Genomic DNA, 20,336 nt, shown 5'->3' with positions numbered 1-20,336 from the left:
ACCATTGAAAAGTTTGGGGTCAGTAAATTGATCAAAAGTTGCAGTAACGACATGTACAGTGTTACAAATATTTCTATTTAATATAAATGCTGCTATTTTAAACTTATTGATCAGAATGAATGATTGAATAAATAAATAAATAAATGAGACTTTTTTTAATCAAACAATCAATCAATGAATCAATCTTATCATCCCCAAATTTTGACCGGTATAAAAATATAATAAAATATAAAATCTATCTCTCTCTGTCTCCCTCTCTCTCTTAATTTAAATACATTTTAATAGCTTTTAATAAGTATGTCCTCATTATTTGATCCCACTAAATGCTAAAACCTAAATATTTAAACATGTTTTTAATCATTAAGAACAATTGGTTTTATTTATTATTATTTCTATTGATTGATTGATTGATTGATTGATTAACAATTGGATGTATTTGATATTTTTATTGATTGATTTGATTGATTAACAATTGGATTTATTTATTATTTATTATTAATTTATATATATATATATATATTTTTTTTTCTACATATAAACAATGTAAGAATTCTTCTTACAGAAGAAAGATTTCATGCTTGGACCCCTAATTATCCTGTTCCCATAACATGGTCACATGTTCAACTTACAGATCCACATGACTCAGTGTCTACATTGCAAGTGTCTGGCATAGAATAAGATAAAGAGAACAAGAAGAGAAAGAGAGGCAATAATGCTGTATTGTAATTAGTTACTTTCAACAAAATGCAACAGATCTTAAACGTTCCCCTGAATGCACACATACACAAAACATACATAACAATAAATTCCCTCCACAAGACTGGAGGCGCACACAAATAAACAGTGAGAAAGAGGTCGACAGAAATGGCAATTTGAGGATTCGCAATCTCAGCCTGTCTATAAAATGGTGATGAAGCCATTAAAACTGTCCAGTGTGCTGGACAAAAGTCAAATTGTTTTGAAGCCCTCTGGCTTGCACTATAATGATCATGCTCATAAACTCTTGGACTGCACGCTTTCTTCAGCACAGATCTCGACTAGAGCCGAGTGCTTCTCCGGCTGGGATTTACAGGTCCGCTCAGACACGGGAGGGGTCACAAATACATCAGAGACATTCTCTGCTTTTACAGATTTCATTTGGAGACCTTCATTATCCAGTGTGGTTCATGCTACACAGCTGACTAAATTTCCCCTCAGAGATCAATAAAGTATCTCTAACTGTTATGGGCGAGAACTGGACCTGTTGTCAACCCAACACATTAATCTCAGACACAGTCAGAGAGGACAGAACATTAAGCACATGGATTAAGTTATCCACACATTTCGATCTAAGTGCATAGTTAAAAACTATGAAAGATGAAAGGCCAACAAACCAAATATGTGCACAACACGACTTATTTATAGAGCTTATAAAGCAACTAAAGCTGAGCTACAAGCTACTCAGTTACAGTCAAGTTACCATTTGAAAAATTAGATCAATATACAACAAGATACTCCCAAGAAGCAACTAACCTCAGTAACCCTGTCATTTTTCCTGATATTTTTCCCAATTTTTGATAGCGACTGTAGGGCAATCGTGAGAAAAAGAAGGGAAAACCGGGTGGGAAAATGGTTGCAACCGAGACTTGACCTCCCATTTCCCACTTGAGCACCATGACTCGACACATCAAAGCACAAGCACTAACCGCTAGGCCTCCAACCTTGTCATTTTCAGAAAGGCACATGAGATTTAAACCAAAAAAGGAGGAAAAGGAAAAGCAGCAGCAAAACAAAGGTATTCCATCATCCGTCACCGCAGCAATAATGGAACTCTCCAGGATCCCAACATCCATTTCCCATCTATGACAAGCTTTAAATAGCCCTGTATGTGCGGCTGGGTATATTTCGGGTTCGCGGCACATATGTGTGTGTGGGTTAAGAGTGTTCTTAAGCTGAATAATTCAGATGTGAGATGAGAGTAAACAGGGTTAGCAGGAGCAGTGGAGAGACCTATATCTGAACGGAAGAAAATAATTACCCCTCGACTAGGGCTGTGCAATATATCGAAATTATCGAAATATCGCAAATGTATACTGAGTACACCCACAATTTGAATTGATATTCAAACATTTGACGGCACTTCAGTAGCCAATAAAGATATCCGATCGTGAAGGGACCAATAACAGCCCTGATATCTGAAGCGGGAAAAGCCGCCGCTGCAGCAGGTGAAGAGCTGACCAGAGAGTGAGGGAGCTCAGCGTAATGTATGGATTCAAAGTTTGGAGAAACAAACTACATGGTAGTGTTATTTTAAATATCTATATTTTGATACCGAATACCTCAACAGAATTGAGGTCATTTGTTTTATAATTTTATTACTGACTGTGTACTTGTCTTTTTTTGTAAATTCAATTCAGTTTGAAATAAAGCTTCCTTGTGCTGTAAGCTTTTGCAACAAAGTTACCCTTTTTTAAAAACACAAATACACAGAATGAGCAAATGTTTAAGATTGAGATTTTTGTAATGGTAATTGATCAATATTTATATGTATGTAGATAAAAGCCTATATTAAAATATGTTCATCATATAAAGCCAATGTGTCTTTTTAGAAGACTTGGATTAAACCAATTTAAAAGCTTGAAATAATGATTGCCTTCAAAAAATGGATGGAAAAAAAAAAATGTAAATATTAAAATATGTATATGGCAGTATACAGTATGTGGTAGTTTTGCCAATGGTATTGAAAATGATTAGTTGTCATGAAATCAAAAATTACCCCTTACTTTTTTAGTGCACATTATTAGTCTTGTGGTGAACAATTGAACCATGCAAGTCAATACAATGGGGAAAAAATGTCTGCTGTCGCTTCCGCTCTGGAATGGCGTTCTCGCTCTGATGACGTCAATTTGATGGCTTGGGGAGAATCCTCGACATCCCTACTGTGTTATTCCTATGTATGTCTGCACTATCATGTATGTCTGCACTATGTTTGTACTTTCTTCTGCACTGGAAGCTCCTGTCGTCAAGTCAAATTCCTTGTGTGTGTAAACATACTTGGTAATAAAGCTCTTCTGATTCTGATTCTGATTTACATTTGTGGATTATAGTGTTTGAAGAGACAAAATGTGGAATAAAAAAAGCATTCTTATTCAATATTCCGTTTCACTTGGAAATACATCACAACACTGAAGTCAGTTGCAACTTCCGGTTCACGGGTACTTTGATACTGATATTTTTCAAGGTATTGTTTACTTGTAATTGAGTATTATTTCAGCAATGTAACAGTACTTGTACTTAAGTACAAATTTTCAGTACTCTTTCCACCACTGCGAATATCGCATTATTTAATGAGTTATCGCAGATCGCATTTTTCTTCAATATCGCACAGCCCTACCCTCGACTCAAGTTCACCATAAACACTGATCTCTGGCTCTCAACCTCCCTCTAATATAGTTGTATGGCTATTCTAACAGTTCATGGCCTGGAAATTCACTCCAAAGATGATTTCTTACTCTAAAAGAGCAAGGCATTCAAGACGCCTCCTACAAAAATATGGATTTACCAAGTCGACCGCTCTACGTGAAGCAAATACCTCATGACAAGCTTCCTATTCTTGAACATTTGCTGACTGACTTGCCTGGAAGCCCCCCCAATGAGCACTAGAAACGCTGTAAAAATGTGTCATATTTGGTTTATCATGTTACAGCGGCATAAAAGATTGAGACAGGGGGTGGTTTAGCTCTTAATGTATTGTGTTAATGACCATGAGTTACACAGAGAGAGAGTTTTGCCCAACAACCCAGTGCCTACTGCTGTTAGGACTCCAGCATGATGGCACTCATAAACAGCCATTCATCATATTGGTCTCCTGCTGAGAGAGAGAAAGAGACAGGACTGTCCAAATAAAAAAGACAAAAATTCATGGAAATATTTCTCACTTGGATCCCTAACACACACCTCCAAAATAAAAATCTCTTATCCAGATGGTCATCAGCCATAACCTCTGAAGCTTAATAAGGCAGTTGTGATGGTTACAGAGACCCTGTGTGCTCTTGAGCAAATCCAAGGCTGTTCAGTTTTATTAGAGCAACTAAATGTTCTGTACGAGAGAGAGAGAAACTGCAAACGGCCTCGAACAGTAAGCACTGAGCCAAGGTCCTCGGTACTATGAGATTGAACTCTCAAGGCAATAATAGCAGAACTTCTTGTTCCTCAAACAGCCTTCACGAACATGGTGGGCTGCAGAAAGATCTGCAGAAAATCACAACTCACAAAAAAAATATGCAGTGCTCTTAGTTTCATTACCATATTTATATCCATTCTGCAAATTTTCCAACATCATTAATACATAAAAAATGCAGGAAAGCGAACAGATTACCTGTTGGACTAAGAGTATTTTTTGCTGAAATAAAAGCGAGGGTTATTATCAAAAGCCCAAAAGCTCAAATTTACATAAAATATGTGATGCTTGTGTGATAAAGACAGCATGTAAATGTAAAGTCATTTTATGTTAAATTTAATGTAGAAACCATTTTCACTCAGAAATTGCTTGTAAATTTCGGTAACACATTAGACTAAAGATTTTTTCTGCCTAGGTGTGCTATTTGATAGCAATCTTTCGTTAGAAAGCCACGTTTCTAGCATTTGTAAAACTGCATTTTTCCATCTCAAAAATATATATAAATTACGACCTATTCTCTCTAAAGGTGACTTGACTTGACATTATTATTACTGCTTATTGATAGTTAGTAAGGTAGTTATGTTTAGGTATAAGGTTAAGGGATATAGAATACAGTGATGCAGAATAAGGCATTTATTATAGTAAATATTTATGCCTAATAAAGACATTAATATGTATTAATAAACAGCAAAAATGCTACAGTAGTAATATCCATGCTAATAAGTAAGTGGGTAACACTTTACTTAAAGCATTTATGTATAATGCATTATAAAGGTAATTTTAATGCATTAATTATGCATTGTAATGCACCTTATAATGCCCTCATAAATAATTGTAACCACAGTTAAAACATTATAACACTAATCAATTCAGTGCTACAGATACAATGTATTACAATGCAAATTATGAATAATTCCAATGCATTATACCCTTTAATAACTCTTTATAATGAATTATACATCAAGTCTTTAAGTAAAGTGTTAACGAATAGTGTATAATAACTAATAACTAACACTGAATTAAACAATACAATTCTAATGTAGAAAGACTGTAATAATAATAGTATTCCCTTCTTATATATTCAACTTTGAATGATCATTTTTACAGTGTACTTGAGGTACAGCATCAAATTTTACTCACGATTTGAGTCATCCAATAGCATTTAACCATGAAACCATGCCCCTCTCGAAGCATCCAGCACATAAGTCACATGCTATTGTGTCTATAGGCCACGCCTCTCTGCAAGCCACGCATCCTGCTCCTAAACCACACCCCCTTAGAGACATGAATGTTATAACGCATGCCCCTTACAAGTATCTAGCCTGTAGGCCACGCCCCTTCAAAAGCCACAGAGCTACACACGGTGTAAAACAAAGGTTAAATTCAAAATAAAATGATGTTCTTTCTATGTCTGCCATATTTTATAGTATGCTAGTGCTATTTTGAATTCAGACAGACTTTGGCATTTAGCTTTATTTGCCTGCTTAAATAATGTTTTGGTGTAATTAGAGGCAACTAAACACTTTATCTCTTCTCTAAAAGCAAAACGACCCTTGCCCACATGGAATCTGTTAGTTTTTCACATTGACTGCATTGACTGTGTGGGAAACATTTGCAGAAGGGATATAAATATGGTAATTAACGTAAGAGTGCCACATTTTGGGTTGTGAATATCATCTGTTTAAAAATCTGCTGAACAGGTTTCACCACAAATGAAACCTGAGTTCGTGGTATGAAGTTCAGCAGACAAAAAAAAAAAAAAAACCTTTCTGAAAACTCAACACCAACAGAACGAGACCCTCCATTCTGTTACTGAGGCAATCAATGGCTCTTTTGTGTAGAAATAGTAGATTTTATTATCTAAGGTCATATATGAAGAAGAGCAGTTAACATAATATGGCCTCTAAAATTTACACTTATTTTAGCAAAAATAAAGAAATGAAGAAAAAAAAAGATAATCTTGACTCAGTTTAAGAATCTGACTGCAAAACACAATATACAAGATTTTTATCAACCACAAAAACACATGAAATTCTGAGTCCGAATTCATGAAATATTTTTAAGAATATAATTGTTCTGGTAACACATTAGTATAGGGACCAATTCTCACTATTAACTAGTTGCTTATTAGCATGCCTATTATTAACATATAGTATATTAGTACTTATAAAGCACATATTCTACATGCCCATATTCTACATCCCTAATCCTACCCAATACCTAAACTTAACAACTACCTTACTAACTATTAATAAGCAGCAAATTAGGAGTTTATTGAGACAAAAGTCATACAGTAGTTAATGGTTTGTTAATAGCGAGAATGTGACCTTAAAATAAAGTGTGACCATTGTTCTTAACTACTATTTTCTTTTCTTAATTAAAAAAGGTTTAGAATATTTTGTATTCCAAAAGAATGTTCTTATCTTCTTCTTTTTTTCTTCAGAAGAAAGAAACAAGTTAAGTTTCTTAACTTCTTAGGAATTCCTCAAGAACTGCACTCAGGAATTCTTACTACCTTCTTGGAATTTCTTAACTTCTTGGAAATTTCTGAACTTCTTTAAGATTTTCGCCATTCTGGCCTCAGAAGTTGCTGTCAGGTCAGTTGAAGACCTTCAAAACCCTGCAGTAACATTGCATGCACATCTCCAAATATGCCAGGTAAACACAATAACCCCTTCTGAGGTACTATTCAGGATACGCAGACTGTCAGAGTTTTTGAGTAGCATTACAGCAAGACTTAGGCACCTCTAAATGTCACAAGTAGCTCCTGTTCACATTACATCTCTTACTGTTCAAGTCGGTTCTTATGAACTGCAAAGTGGACCAGAGTTTATAACAGCAGTCAAAAGTTTAGCTCTGTGAAACTAGACACAGCGGGACACTCAGTCTATGGAAAAACTTGTCTTGTTTTTTAGGACAGGACATGACACGCCTTAAATCACCTCCTCAAAGTGGCCTCGGCTGAGTAGTGTGCATACGTAGAGCTGTTGCTAAGTATAAAAGAGAACAAGACATTAAATATACAAGAAAGAAGGGCAGATATTCTCGTGTACATCCACTTAAGTGATCTAAAGGCAGAAAATGCAGCGAGAACATCTATTCTCACAGAGAGGGGGGAAAGCCTGTGCGCGCTGCCACTTGTCACTAAGTGTTAACTCACAACTAGTTACAAGTCCATAGGCAACAGACTTCACAAACGCACACTCTCGTCCATTTGTGTTCTTAAGTGACCCAAAGCACTTAACACTGAAAAATCACTTTAAAACACACACACGCGTACTGCACCCTGAAGTGTGCGAGGGATAGCACTTTATGTAGCACTGCTGCGGGCCATCGCTCTTTGGAGAACAGTGCTCTTAATGTGCACAAGTAGAGACGACATAGCGTACATGAGTGCCACCTTCTCTCTCGCTTTTCCTCTTGATAATTTGGTGCAAAACTACACTTAACCTTGAGTTCATCCTAAAATAAACCAGCAGTGCACACTGAAAACATTCAAATACTAGATTTTTTTATTTTTTGACTGGCGCTTGTTGGTGCAAAACTTACAGTCAATGCTGGGTGTTTTTAGTGACACACACACACACACACACATATATATATACATACATACATATCTGGGTAGTAACTGAGTACATGTAATAATGATGACATATTCAGATTCCAAAAATTAAAGGGTTAGTTCACCCAAAAATTAAAATTCTGTCATTAATTACTCACCCTTGTGTTGTTCGAAACCCGTAAGACCTTCGTTCATCTTCAGAACACAATTTAAGATATGTTTGATGAAATCTGAGGGCTCTCTGACCCTCCCATAGACAGCAAGGTAACTACCACGTTCAAGGTCCAGAAAAGTACCAAGATGATCGACAAAGTAGTCCGTGTGACATCAGACGGTATCATGACGACAGTATCATGACGCAAGCATGTGGCGGAGATGACCCAGATCCGGCGTAATGACGTCATCACGCTAGGATCTGGGTCAGCGCCTGCGCCGCCACACGCTCGCGTCATGATACTGTCGTGAATGCGTGCCCACAAGTGACGCAGTAGAGATGAAAATGTGGAATAAAGTTGTTATTTTTGTTTTCTTTGCGCAAAAAAGTATTCTCGTAGCTTCGTAACTTTACAGTTGAACCACTGATGTCACAAGGACTACTTTGTCGATCATCTTGGTACTTTTCTGGACCTTGAACGTGGTAGTTACCTTGCTGTCTATGGGAGGGTCAGAGAGCCCTCAGATTTCATCAAACATATCTTAAATTGTGTTCTGAAGATGAACGAAGGTCTTACGGGTTTCGAACAACACAAGGGTGAGTAATTAATGACAGAATTTTTATTTTTGGGTGAACTAACCCTTTAAGTACTTATAATTAGATTATATTATGTTTAAAAATGTTCATAATCAGATTACAGTTATTTTTTATGTTATGGATTACATGATTACATGTTATGCACACAATGGCAATAAATTATTCACAACTTAATGATTCACCCCAATTCTTATTTTTTAATTGTTTAGGTTTTTTTCTTTTCTCTTTTTTTCTTTCTAAATGTACCTACTGTAATGTAATGTTTAATGCATTTAATGATGCTAATAACAAGGGATTGGAATATATTTTCAGTCTCATTTTTTAAAATCTGATTTACGAGCGATAAATGAATATAACTTTGGAATATAAAAACCACCTCTCTTGAACGTGGAAAACCTCAAGTGAAGATGGTTGAGAAAAAGAACACAGGTGAAATATATCCGGACCATACGTGTGTCCCCCAGTTGTTTTTTTTGTCTTTCTTTTCTGCCTTTTTCTACTGACAGATTTTATTATAAAAGAGAGAGCAGGGTGTCCCTAAGGAAATATGCAGCGTCTGTACAATATCTGCTCTTAGACATCAATAAACGTCTGGACTTCACTTCTCAAATATGATTCAGCAACAGACAGATGGCGTCAGCAGCTACAGCGAGTTCTTCAGGCTTATCAGCTGAATGAATCTCAGGCTGCGCATTCATTAGTGAGATGGAAATGTGGCACATATAGCAGGTCAGCAGTAGGTACGTTCTGCTAGAGTAACACCTATTTGACACTACACACATAAGCAGCATTTATAGCAAAGCAGAGCAGGCTATAAATTTCACACTGTGACTATATAGAAATAACAAAATTATAACATGCAGCACAGTGCTACATACAGTGCACATGTCGTACTATTAATGTAAACAAATAATATTGGTGCCAATATACTTTAATATAGGTGTATTTTGTTTTAAGGCACAGACAGATATTTTAACTTGTTTTGAGGAAAAATAAATAAATAAATCACTACACTAATGTTTTAAAATCTGGGGTCAGTATGATTTTTTCTTTAAAAAAATGCATATTTTTATTCAGTAAGTATGCATAAATACACTGACAATTTTACAAATGATTTCTATTTTAAATAAATGCTGTTCTTTTGCACTTTCTATTCATCAAAAAATACTGAAATAAGAAATGTATCATGCTTTCCACAAAAATATTAAGTAGCAAAAATGGTTTTCAAAGTTGATACTATATATAATAAATGTATAATAATAAATCAATATATATTGATAAACATATAATAAATATTTATTTAGCAGCAAATCATATTAGAATGGTTTCTAAAGGATCATGTGACACTGAAGACTGGAGTAATGATGCTGAAAATTTAGCTTTGCATCACTGGAATAAATTACATTTTAAAATATATTCAAATAGAAAACCATTATTTTAAATTGTACTGTATTTTTGATCTAATAAATGCAGCCTTAGTGAGCATTTCAAAAAATATACATTTCAAAATAACAATATACTGGCAAATCTTTTTAACAAGAGTGTATAAAAATAAAATGTATCTTGTTTTTGGCATGTCTAGATATTCTAACTGGGGGAAAAAAAAAAACAACACTGATTAAGTACATTTTTCTTTGCAGTGTAGGGCCAAGCAACAGACTTCCCAAAGCAAGAATGGGTGGGTGAGATGAGAAAAGAGAGGGTAAAATGAAAGATGAATAAAGAGGGAATGGAACGAAGGGCATCTGAAAAGCTGCAGGCACATGGACGGCTGTGATTGAGCTGAGAGAAAACAGCAAAAGATAGTGACCGTCCTTGTTTAGCTTGTCAGAGAGAAGGATGGAGGGCTAAATTGCTTTCCCTTTCAAAAGAACAGAAGAGCAAAAAGACTGGGTAGACTTCAATTAAGGCCTTTTTTAATCTACCTCACACACACACACACACACACAGACTTTTTATACTACTGCAGAGCAGGCATCTCAATTGGTAAATCCAGAGAAACCACTGAAGGGAATCGTGAGGCACAGAGACAACATTTTTTTTCATTCAATGAAAGCATGGACGCTGTCAAGCTCCAAAAATGACCAAAAAGTAGAGTTAAAAACATTTTGTCTTTTTGTGTTCAATGGATGAAAAAACAGTAGAGCTAAGAGTAAAGAATAAGTCTGATAAACTGGTACTCCTTGGGATCTAAAATGACCGCATTGGAAACAAATGGAAAGCAAATTTCATCTAGTAAAGACGTTTGCCACTGCACCCACAGTGACAACAAAATCTTACTGAAAGCTCATTTTTTAAAATATCAACCTCAAATTTGGAACACAGCTTGTTTAGATTTATGGCATTGATTTTCTTGCAGTTTTAGAGTAAAACATGTTTTGAAAAAATATGTATTTCATATAAAATTTGAAAACAGTATTTTTGTGCATTTTTCATGACAACCAACTTAAACATCTACTTTTTTGCATTTCCTTTTTTTTCCCCACTTCAGCAATAATTTGTCAAGTGTCTTCTTTAAAAAGAGACTTAAATCTGTGCTCCAAAGCATTTGGATTTACAAGATTTACAACAGATTAAAGGTTATTCGGCCCGAATCAGTTTTCTAAAGTGTTTTTGAAAAATCACATACCCTGCCTTTAAGTTGGAAATTTCATTTTCAGGTCTATGCTGATTAACAGGTAATAAATCGATTATAACTACTGCATAAATAGAATTAAGAATGATAAAATAAATCCCCTAAAATTGCACAATATTAAATACAACTAAAATACAGTATATTCATTTCATCAAAGTAAAAGAAAATTATAAAATAAAAAATAAAATAAAAAATGCACCAGAGGGTTAAGCTCCTTTCTGATGTTTTTGCTAAAAGTTTGTAGTGTTTTTAAGCTAAAGTAATGATGACGCTCTAGTAAGACATCTTGGGGAGTTTTCTAGGTTTGTAGGTTAAGGATACAAACTCACTCGGCTAAATTTGTTTAACATGTTTGCATGCGGCTGTCATAAACACCCAGTGGTACTGCTCTTGTTGCATTATGGTGCAAAAAAGCAGGCTGAATCAAAATGACAATTAAGAGTCTCTCACATGACACAGCCCTGATAATTAATTCAGATTCATATGGACCGAGTGTCTGCTTTCCCTTCCAAATCACCCAGAGCCCACACGATCAATACGTTCACACATGCTAAAGTACGACTGCTGTGACAGCAGAAAGGGGAATCATGGCATAGCACATACTTTGTATAATCAATAGCACATCTCTAAGTCTCCAGAGAGCATTACACGCACACATACACAGACTGGGATGATGAATTAAATATGGGCTGCTGAAGAAGCAGCCGACCTCTGACCTCTGGGTGAGGGACGGGGTGAGCAGGCGTGAAAGGTAATCGCAGAGACAGAGGGGAACAATCGGCCATTCGAGCTCAAGATGCGTGCGTGAGCCTTTTTAGTAGGAGTGGCCGGATGAGGTCTGCGAGGATTTGGGGATTTTAGGGATTTCTTTAGGAGAAAAGGAGAGGGGGGCTAATGGAAAGATAGACGTATTAGAGAAAGACGGATGTGGGTGCGCTGGAGGGGGCAGCTGTGAGAATTCGCCAAATGGTGTGAATGAATCATGAACGCAGTCAATAGTGCGTGTGAAGGACGAGCAGGGTTAAACCTCCACATGTGACCCAAAAGAGAGAATGAAGTGAGGAGAAAAGAGGATAAGAGGAAGAAAACGCAAAAGAAACGGAGAGAGACAAAACCACTCCATTCAGCAAAACAAAATATCTCACAGTTTAAATAGAGAGGGGAAAAAATTATGCCAGAAAAGAACTATAATATACAATGAATGAACGAACGAACGAATTAATGAATAAGCAAGTAAGTAAATAAATAAATAAAATTAGTATAATAATATACATTATCTGAAATAAATGTGAGTGGTGCTTATCCATGAAAAACATGTCACCACAAAGTGGAAAACTTACTAGAAAAAATAAACAAATAAAATTTAATTTAATAAAATATTTTTAAATAAATAAATGCGAGTAGTGTTTATCCATTGAAAATATGCCACCACGAAGTGACAAAGTTAATATAAATAAATAAATAAAATTAGTATAATAATATATATATATATTAACTGTAATAAATGTGAGTGGTGTTTATCCATGACAAAAATGCCACCACGAAGTGATAAAGTTAATGGAAAAAATAAACAAATAAAATGTAATGTATGTAAACAAATAAATAAAAGTGAGTAGTCATTATCCATGAAAAACATCACCACAAAGCAACAAAGTTAATAGACAAAATAAAATTTATAAAATTGAATATATAAAATATATACAAATATATAAAATTAAATAAATAAATGAAATCAAATTTATTTATTTGCTTACTTAATTTATTTAAACTGTGCTTGTCCATGAAAGACACCACAAATGGACAAAAAATAATATTCATTAAAAATTAAATTAATTAAAAATATTAACATAAATCAAATAAAATTGTACAGTATCTATACTAGGTGTGAGTGGTGCTTGTCCATGAAAAACATTCCACCACGAAGTGACAAAGTTTGATACTTGGTGTTTGTTGAAATCCTTCAGCTTGAGCAGTAGTAATGGGAATGCTTGCCTCAGCAAACCACACTAATTAGAGGAATATGGCTGTCTGTAGCATGATGAGCTAATGGATTTCCTCTCACTACATTTCCTGTCCATCACTGTCAGACGCGTGTGTCATACGCCCGCGTGGGTGTGCGTGTGTGGCCTCCGCTGACCATCTGAGGATGGTACTTTTATTATTAATTTTAAAGCACAGCTGGTCGAACGGACAGACAGAGACAGAGAGAGAGAGAGAGGCTTCTGGGATATCATAGAAACATTTCTGCCTATATAACATAGCTCACTCCAGTTATTGTTACTAGTTAGTAAAATCATATTAAATTACATTTTTAGACCATCTTTAAACAATGAACTTTCAGAATTTAAATTTATTTTTAATATACAATTTAATTTTTAATGTACTTAACTTATTTTAATTTACAATTACATTTTTAATTTGCTTAATTTATTTTAATTTACAATTGAATAAGACTAAATTAATTGCTAAATTACATCTGATTTTGATGTTGCATAGTAACATGAACTGAAATGATTTTAGTCCAATGAGATTTCAGTGTGGGTGGGGCAATACCGGTTATACTGATTAGGAAAAAAAAAACTTGCTCACACTGATAAAATCAGCAAGTCGCTGTGCTATCGGGCTAACAGACGTTTCTATTTGACAACAGCAACAGAACGAACAAGCACCCGTGTATCACTTTCTACAGAAGCTCAATGAGAAATACACTCTGACAGCACACAATCTCTTGTGCCCTTATTGAGAGTTCAACGAAAGCTTTATATTTCTCTGCAGGTTGAGCAGTGCTGCGGCTGTCATTACAGTAGCCCTCTCTCCTCCGGACCATATTTAGACCAATTCAGAGGTGCTTTTTTCCTTTAAGTGGACCCATTATGTCATTAAGTCCTTCTAAATGTGAACTGCAGAGTGAAATGCGCATGCCGATTGCGACGAGGGTTTCGCTTTGTGCCTTTTGGTAGGGAGATAAAGAAGTGTGTGCTTGTGTGTGACGTTGATCTCTTCATTTCAGCATTCAGACACGGCACCTGTAGTACAAACATATTTTACGGCGTATTTCAGAGCTAATCTGAAAGCATTTAGTCACTCATTCTCTAGTAAGCTGTTGCTGAAGGGTGAATAGAAGGAGGTTTCGGTTTAAAGTGCTTTTCTAGAAATCAAAGACACACCGTAAGTGTTTTAACACAGTGTGAGCAGTTCTGCAGGTCATGTATTGATGCAAACACACTCACACACACACACACACACTCACCCCTGACGAAGGGTACGCCGTCCACCCGAGCTCTGCTGTGGCGGTCCGGGTGTCCATTAATGTTTCTGAAAAGCACACAAAACAAAGTTTTATGAGGAATCATGAAAATGTATGTTGCAGGTATTCATTTAGAACTGTGGTATCTTAACAGAGAAAACTGAACTGGGTGTTTCAGATAAGGGAGGAATGCACAATAGAGGGCAGGAATGAAAAGCATTGCTCTAGAATTCAAACTCTCCGCAGTGCCACTTTTGCACCACAGTGGCCCTGTGTTTCTGAAGATGGATAGAGGATAAGCTGTCTGTGTCCTTAAAGTGGTCAGCTCTTGTCTGACCTTATCAAGGGAGATATCTTTGACCAGCCGGGAGAATAATCCACATACACACACTCCACCAAACACTGATAAGATGGTTGAAAGCGATAGAGAACCTGGATTGATACCTGACTTTAACATCACTGACCATCAAAGATAACATCAAACCATCAAAACACAAAATTCAACAAAACAGGTGCCATTTGTGTCCCTTATACCTACAGTATGTGCATAAAAAAAAAATTATAATAATAGCTGATGTCAGTTTTTACAGAAATTTTTCAATAGAACAAAATAAATAAATAAAATAAAATGTATTCTTTAGTAACTTTGTTCTGTTTTTTTTCTCATGGAGATGAAATTTAACATCATAGAACATTCAAGGGATCCACACAAAATGTCAGGTTTTTTTTGTTTTTTTTACAAAATAACTAAAAATAATACTTTTATTTTTAGCAGTTCTCCCTCACTCTCTCTCTCGCTCTTATTTAATGAACATATATTTTTGGTCTGTCCTCATGTCAATGTCAGTGAAAAAGTGTATGTACAGTATGTATTTATTTACTTATTCTAACTAAATAAGTTTCTTCATTTCATTAAGATTTTTGGTCTTTCTTCTTGTTTCCAATTTCTCCTTGCCATAATAGCTAAATGCACAACGTCAAAGTATTTTTCTTCCTTTAAAATAATGAACTATTCCATAATTTTAAATAAATAAATATTCTGAAATATGATCACTTAAGAGTAGATAGATACTACAAATATTAGCATCAAATTCTCTTCCCAAGAGGTACAGCTCATATGAAATAATCAGATCTCAGTGAATCTCAGTGAATATTTTATATCATCCAAAGACTTTCTTTAATCACTTTATCAAACTGAAAACCAATGGAACCTCAAAAGCACCCTTTTCATTGAGTAACCAATTTGTATTCAGTCTGCAATATTGTTTTATGCTCCTTTTTGCAAGCATGAGTAATGGCTCTGAAAAGTAAACTGCACATGTCAGTATGATGACCTTCACTTCAGTTCTGCTGCGCTGTGGGGGCTTCCTGCACTATGACATCGTTAAAGTAGCACAACAAGTTTCTGAAGTCAAACCACATCAGTGTAAACAGATCTACATCCAACTCCTAAACCAACCAACAGCCATTCTCCTTCTACCCTTCCCTCTGGGTCCGTCACACACACACACACACACACACACACATGTCTGGTTTGCTATCCTTGTGGGGACTCTCCATAGGCGTAATGGTTTTTCTACTGTCGCTCTGAACAATTATACTTTTAAGCAGTGTATTAGTAGTTAGTTTGTATGCTACACTCTAAGAAAAGCCTGTAAAAATAGTCTACTATGTTAATATGATTTTTCACAGGTTTTTTTTACCTGTATTTTAAATTACGCATTGTATTTTGTGTTTTCGGGTTATAGAGTTACAACGGATAATGGATAATGGATAATGTCCTGGAAAATTACTAGTACCCTTTCCATTTTTCTAGATATTTTTCTTATAGTGTACTAACTGAACAACAATCACAGGTACAAGCTACTAAAAAGGTGTATCACAATAGGTGTGTTCGTCTTGAAGCGGCGCTGCGCAGTTCGATCAGTGTTTGACATCAAAGCACCGCGAGAGCAATTAGAAAGCATGCAGATCCGTTGAATTATTGTTGAACAATTGCAAATAGCATTTAACTTAAGTCACGTGATGTGTGTACTACTAGGCATCTTTGGTTTTCCTCTTTTTGTGTAATTTAGATGGAAAATGTGTGCCTTTTTTATCGTTTGAGTCACTTATCAAAAGTTGCTAAATGTTGCCAAATAAATTGTAAAAAATAGCTACATTTGTTGCTAGGTGCTTTTGGAAGAAAACGTTGCTAGGGTAGTCTGAAAAGTTGCTAAATCTAGCAACAAAATTGCTAAGTTGGCAACACTGGGAGCTGCTTGGAAAGTTACAAAAAATGTCGTGCACACCGCCACGCGAAACGACGTCGTGCGCACTCAAAGCAAACTTCCGCCAACACCGCGATGATGTCATATTTGCCGCGCGCACCTAAGCGAACTTGCGGACGCATCGAGTATAAATCAGCCTTAAATCAGCCTTGAGCGTGTGTGCGTTAGATACAGTGAAGACAGCGCGTTAGTTTAGAACTCTTCTAATTTTTTTTTTTAATTGTAGAGAGTGTTAATTTGTGCAATGATAACCTACCAGCAATGTAAATGATTTTTTAAAAATATATTAGAATGCGTTTTATCGTATCGTGACTTTGCTGGTGATACACAGCCCTAACACACACACACACACACACACACACACACTGGGATGGTTGTAAGTAACACCTGATGTCACAGGAGAGAGAAAAGATGAAGAATATCCACTCTTTCCACAAAACACAATCCGACGCTACGCACCGGAAGCCAACTGTCATTTCCACTCTCCTCTCACTCTCTGCATCCCTCACATCTCCATCTCTCTGGAGTTAATCATACACTCTTCTCCTTTGACGTTTCTCTATATTTCAAGAGGAAGAAAGAGAAGATGAAGTAAGAAAGCCTCGCTCTCTTTCAGATAGATGAGGAGAAGCAGATGACAAGCACTCGAGCCTCCCGCTGATGGATTCATAACATGATGTATAATTCTGCGATAACGTGACACTCTCCTCCCCAGCCGTCAATAACTCACCGCTGGCTGATCGAGAAAACACAGACTCACTCGTATGAATGGTAACGCATATTGTCAAACGCTTCAGGAAAGCATCAATAAGGCTCATAAAGTTTTTATCCGAGTCAGTGGCAGCCGGTAATGCCCAGTTAACTTCCTCAAACACAACAAATCCAATTCAAATCAGCGTTCCTCTGTCTAACCATGTTTATTCTCTGTATGCAGGCAAAATTTCAAAGCCCTGAGCTGCATACTTGGGATTTTAGACTCATATTCAATGGTTCCAACTGGTAGACAGCAAAATAATACTATCTTTTAAGGCACGAGTGTAATGAAAACAATTTAAAATAATAATTAATAATTAATGAAAATAATTAAAACAGACCCCACAGTGCACTGCAAGCTCAGTCAAGAGTCGAGATGAATATTTTATTCAGTACTAAAAAATACTGTTCAAAATTTGGAGTTATTAATTAATAAAAAAAATTAAATAAGTCTCTTTAATACAGTATTATTTTGAAGTGTTATTACAATTTTAAATCAGGTATTTAAATATATTAATAGCATATTTTTATGACAAACATTGCTCAGTCAAACCCTACCCATAATTCAAACTTGCATAGGGGAGCTAATTTTCATGAAAATAAAATAAAATTAAATTAAATTAAATTAAATAGTAAAGTCAACTAAAGTAAAATAAAGTAAATAAAAATAAAGCAAAGTAAAGTAAAATGAAATGAAATAAAATAAAAATAAAAATAAAATAAAATAAAATAAAATAAAATAAAATAAAATAAAATAAAAATAACTCAAAAGCTACTTAAATATTTCAATAATATTAAATTAAAATAGCATGCCAAGCCACAACATACTTAAAATTAAAAAATAAATAAATAATATAAATAAAATATAAAATACTTAGTCACAAGCTACTTCAAATAAATATTTCAATTAAATTAAATTAAAATATCATGCCAAGCTCAAACTACTTGAAAAATAAAGTTAATTTAAAATAATAATAAAATAAATAAATAAGCATCACAAGCTACTTAAATATTTAAATGAACATAAATTAAAATAGCACGTAAAGTCACAAGATACTTAAAAAGTATAAAATTAAATTTTAAAAACTTGCGAGAAAAAGATTACATTAACACGACTGATTCTGTTGTTATTGATCGGTGATGATTGATGAAGCCTGTTGAAGATGTTGGAGATAATAAGCAGAAGATCAATCATTCATTGATTGATTATGACATAACTGGGAGAGCGGAGAGTTAGGAGCCAATCAGAGACACTCTTTACAGCTGTGGGCAGGGCATGGAGTGATTATTGGAGATACTGAATGCCTGGACTGAAAAAATGCACACACAAACACAATACAACACACACACTGTGGTTCTGCTCTGTTATTAAACACACACAGCATAATTCAATTGCTCTAAATAGCACAGGCTGTGCGGTTCCTCCAGCAGCTGGTGTCTCAGAGGAGACAGACCTCTGTACATTACTTCCCTCAGGAGATACATCCTCCCCCTGAGAAATCACTCTCATCCGGCGTGTGTGAGGGGAACGGGCCGCTGGTTCAGAGCTTAATGCTTTTTGAGGTCATATCAGCTTCCAGCTCATTAATATGCAACACGTGGCCTATAACAAATTAGCATAATGGCACAAAGGGATCATGGAATCTTGTTAGGATGCAAAACGCCAACAAAGAGATACAAAACAGAGCCCACCAGAGAAAGCAGAGAGTAGGAAGGTGCGAGCACACTGAGTAGATCAAATATTTCATGACATATACGTATATATATATATATATATATATATGTCACAAATATATATAAGCAATATTAGCAACAAAAAAAGCTAAAGTACATTAAAGCATTTAAATGAGCAAAATCTTTGTAAATATATTTGTTATCATACAATTAATGATGTATATTACAAATAAAATAAAAAATAAATTAAATAAACAAATAATAATAATAATAATAATAATAACATAAAGCACCAGTTTTTGGTTAAATAAGCAGTGCAAAGTCTGCAAACATTTACAAAATACAGAGCTTAATGCTTTTTGAGGTCATATCAGCTTCCAGCTCATTAATATGCAACACGTGGCCTATAACAAATTAGCATAATGGCACAAAGGGATCATGGAATCTTGTTAGGATGCAAAACGCCAACAAAGAGATACAAAACAGAGCCCACCAGAGAAAGCAGAGAGTAGGAAGGTGCGAGCACACTGAGTAGATCAAATATTTCATGCATAATAGTAAAGCCAATCTCATTTACACACGGTGACCCTCTTTACCTCTGCCATTACACACAAGTTTGCTTGCTGTTTTCTGTTCTCTTTGTGTTTAGAGCTTCACTGAACAATTTTTCTTTTCCCTTCCCTGCACCCGTCGTGTCCAGCTGAAACCTGGCATGTTGCAATCGGTTACGATGCAAAACCCAACAGTGTTTTCAGTCACTGACATCAAATAAGGATACACAGTATTACATTTCTGGCCGATATAATAAAAAAAATAAATAATAATAATTACTTCCAAGGTATAGATGAAAAATTATAAAGAAATAAACAAAATACTAAAAACAGAATGTATATAAATTCTATTAAATAAATGCATACACTACGGTGTACAAAAATTTAGGTAAGAATAAACATTTTGTGAAAATCTATTCTGAGACTTGCTAAAGATTACAATTAACAGTGCTATTAATATTTTTGTCTTTTTAAATATTAACTTTAAGTGAGTATTAGATGACATACAGTAAGCAATCAAAAAATGTATATAATATTATACAGTATACAATGTTATATTATTATTGTATTAAACGTGAACAGATACATCATAATATAATATATAATATATAATAATATAATAATATAATCCTTTTAAAAAATGAATAGGTGTAAGATGGTAAGATAGCAATCTAAAAATCTAAAAATTAAGTATGAAAAACAAAGATGAGCATTTCTCGCTCTCTCTGCATATA

General features: G+C 35.0%; 1 protein-coding gene across 1 annotated transcript in view; it reads right to left on the bottom strand.

The window, feature by feature from the left end:
- The window catches only part of LOC107749216 (ephrin type-B receptor 1-like), a 226,455-nt gene that overhangs the window by 124,652 nt on the left and 81,467 nt on the right, over positions 1–20,336 (bottom strand). The window contains exon 2 of the mRNA XM_016564311.1: positions 14,358–14,422. Coding sequence (XP_016419797.1) covers positions 14,358–14,422 — 65 coding nt within the window. The remainder of the gene's footprint in view (positions 1–14,357; positions 14,423–20,336) is intronic.

The sequence above is a fragment of the Sinocyclocheilus rhinocerous genome, unplaced genomic scaffold (assembly GCF_001515625.1).
Source record: "Sinocyclocheilus rhinocerous isolate Xijiao unplaced genomic scaffold, SAMN03320098_v1.1 scaffold919, whole genome shotgun sequence".
NCBI lineage: Eukaryota > Metazoa > Chordata > Actinopteri > Cypriniformes > Cyprinidae > Sinocyclocheilus > Sinocyclocheilus rhinocerous.
This window is presented reverse-complemented; position numbering and strand designations above follow the sequence as displayed.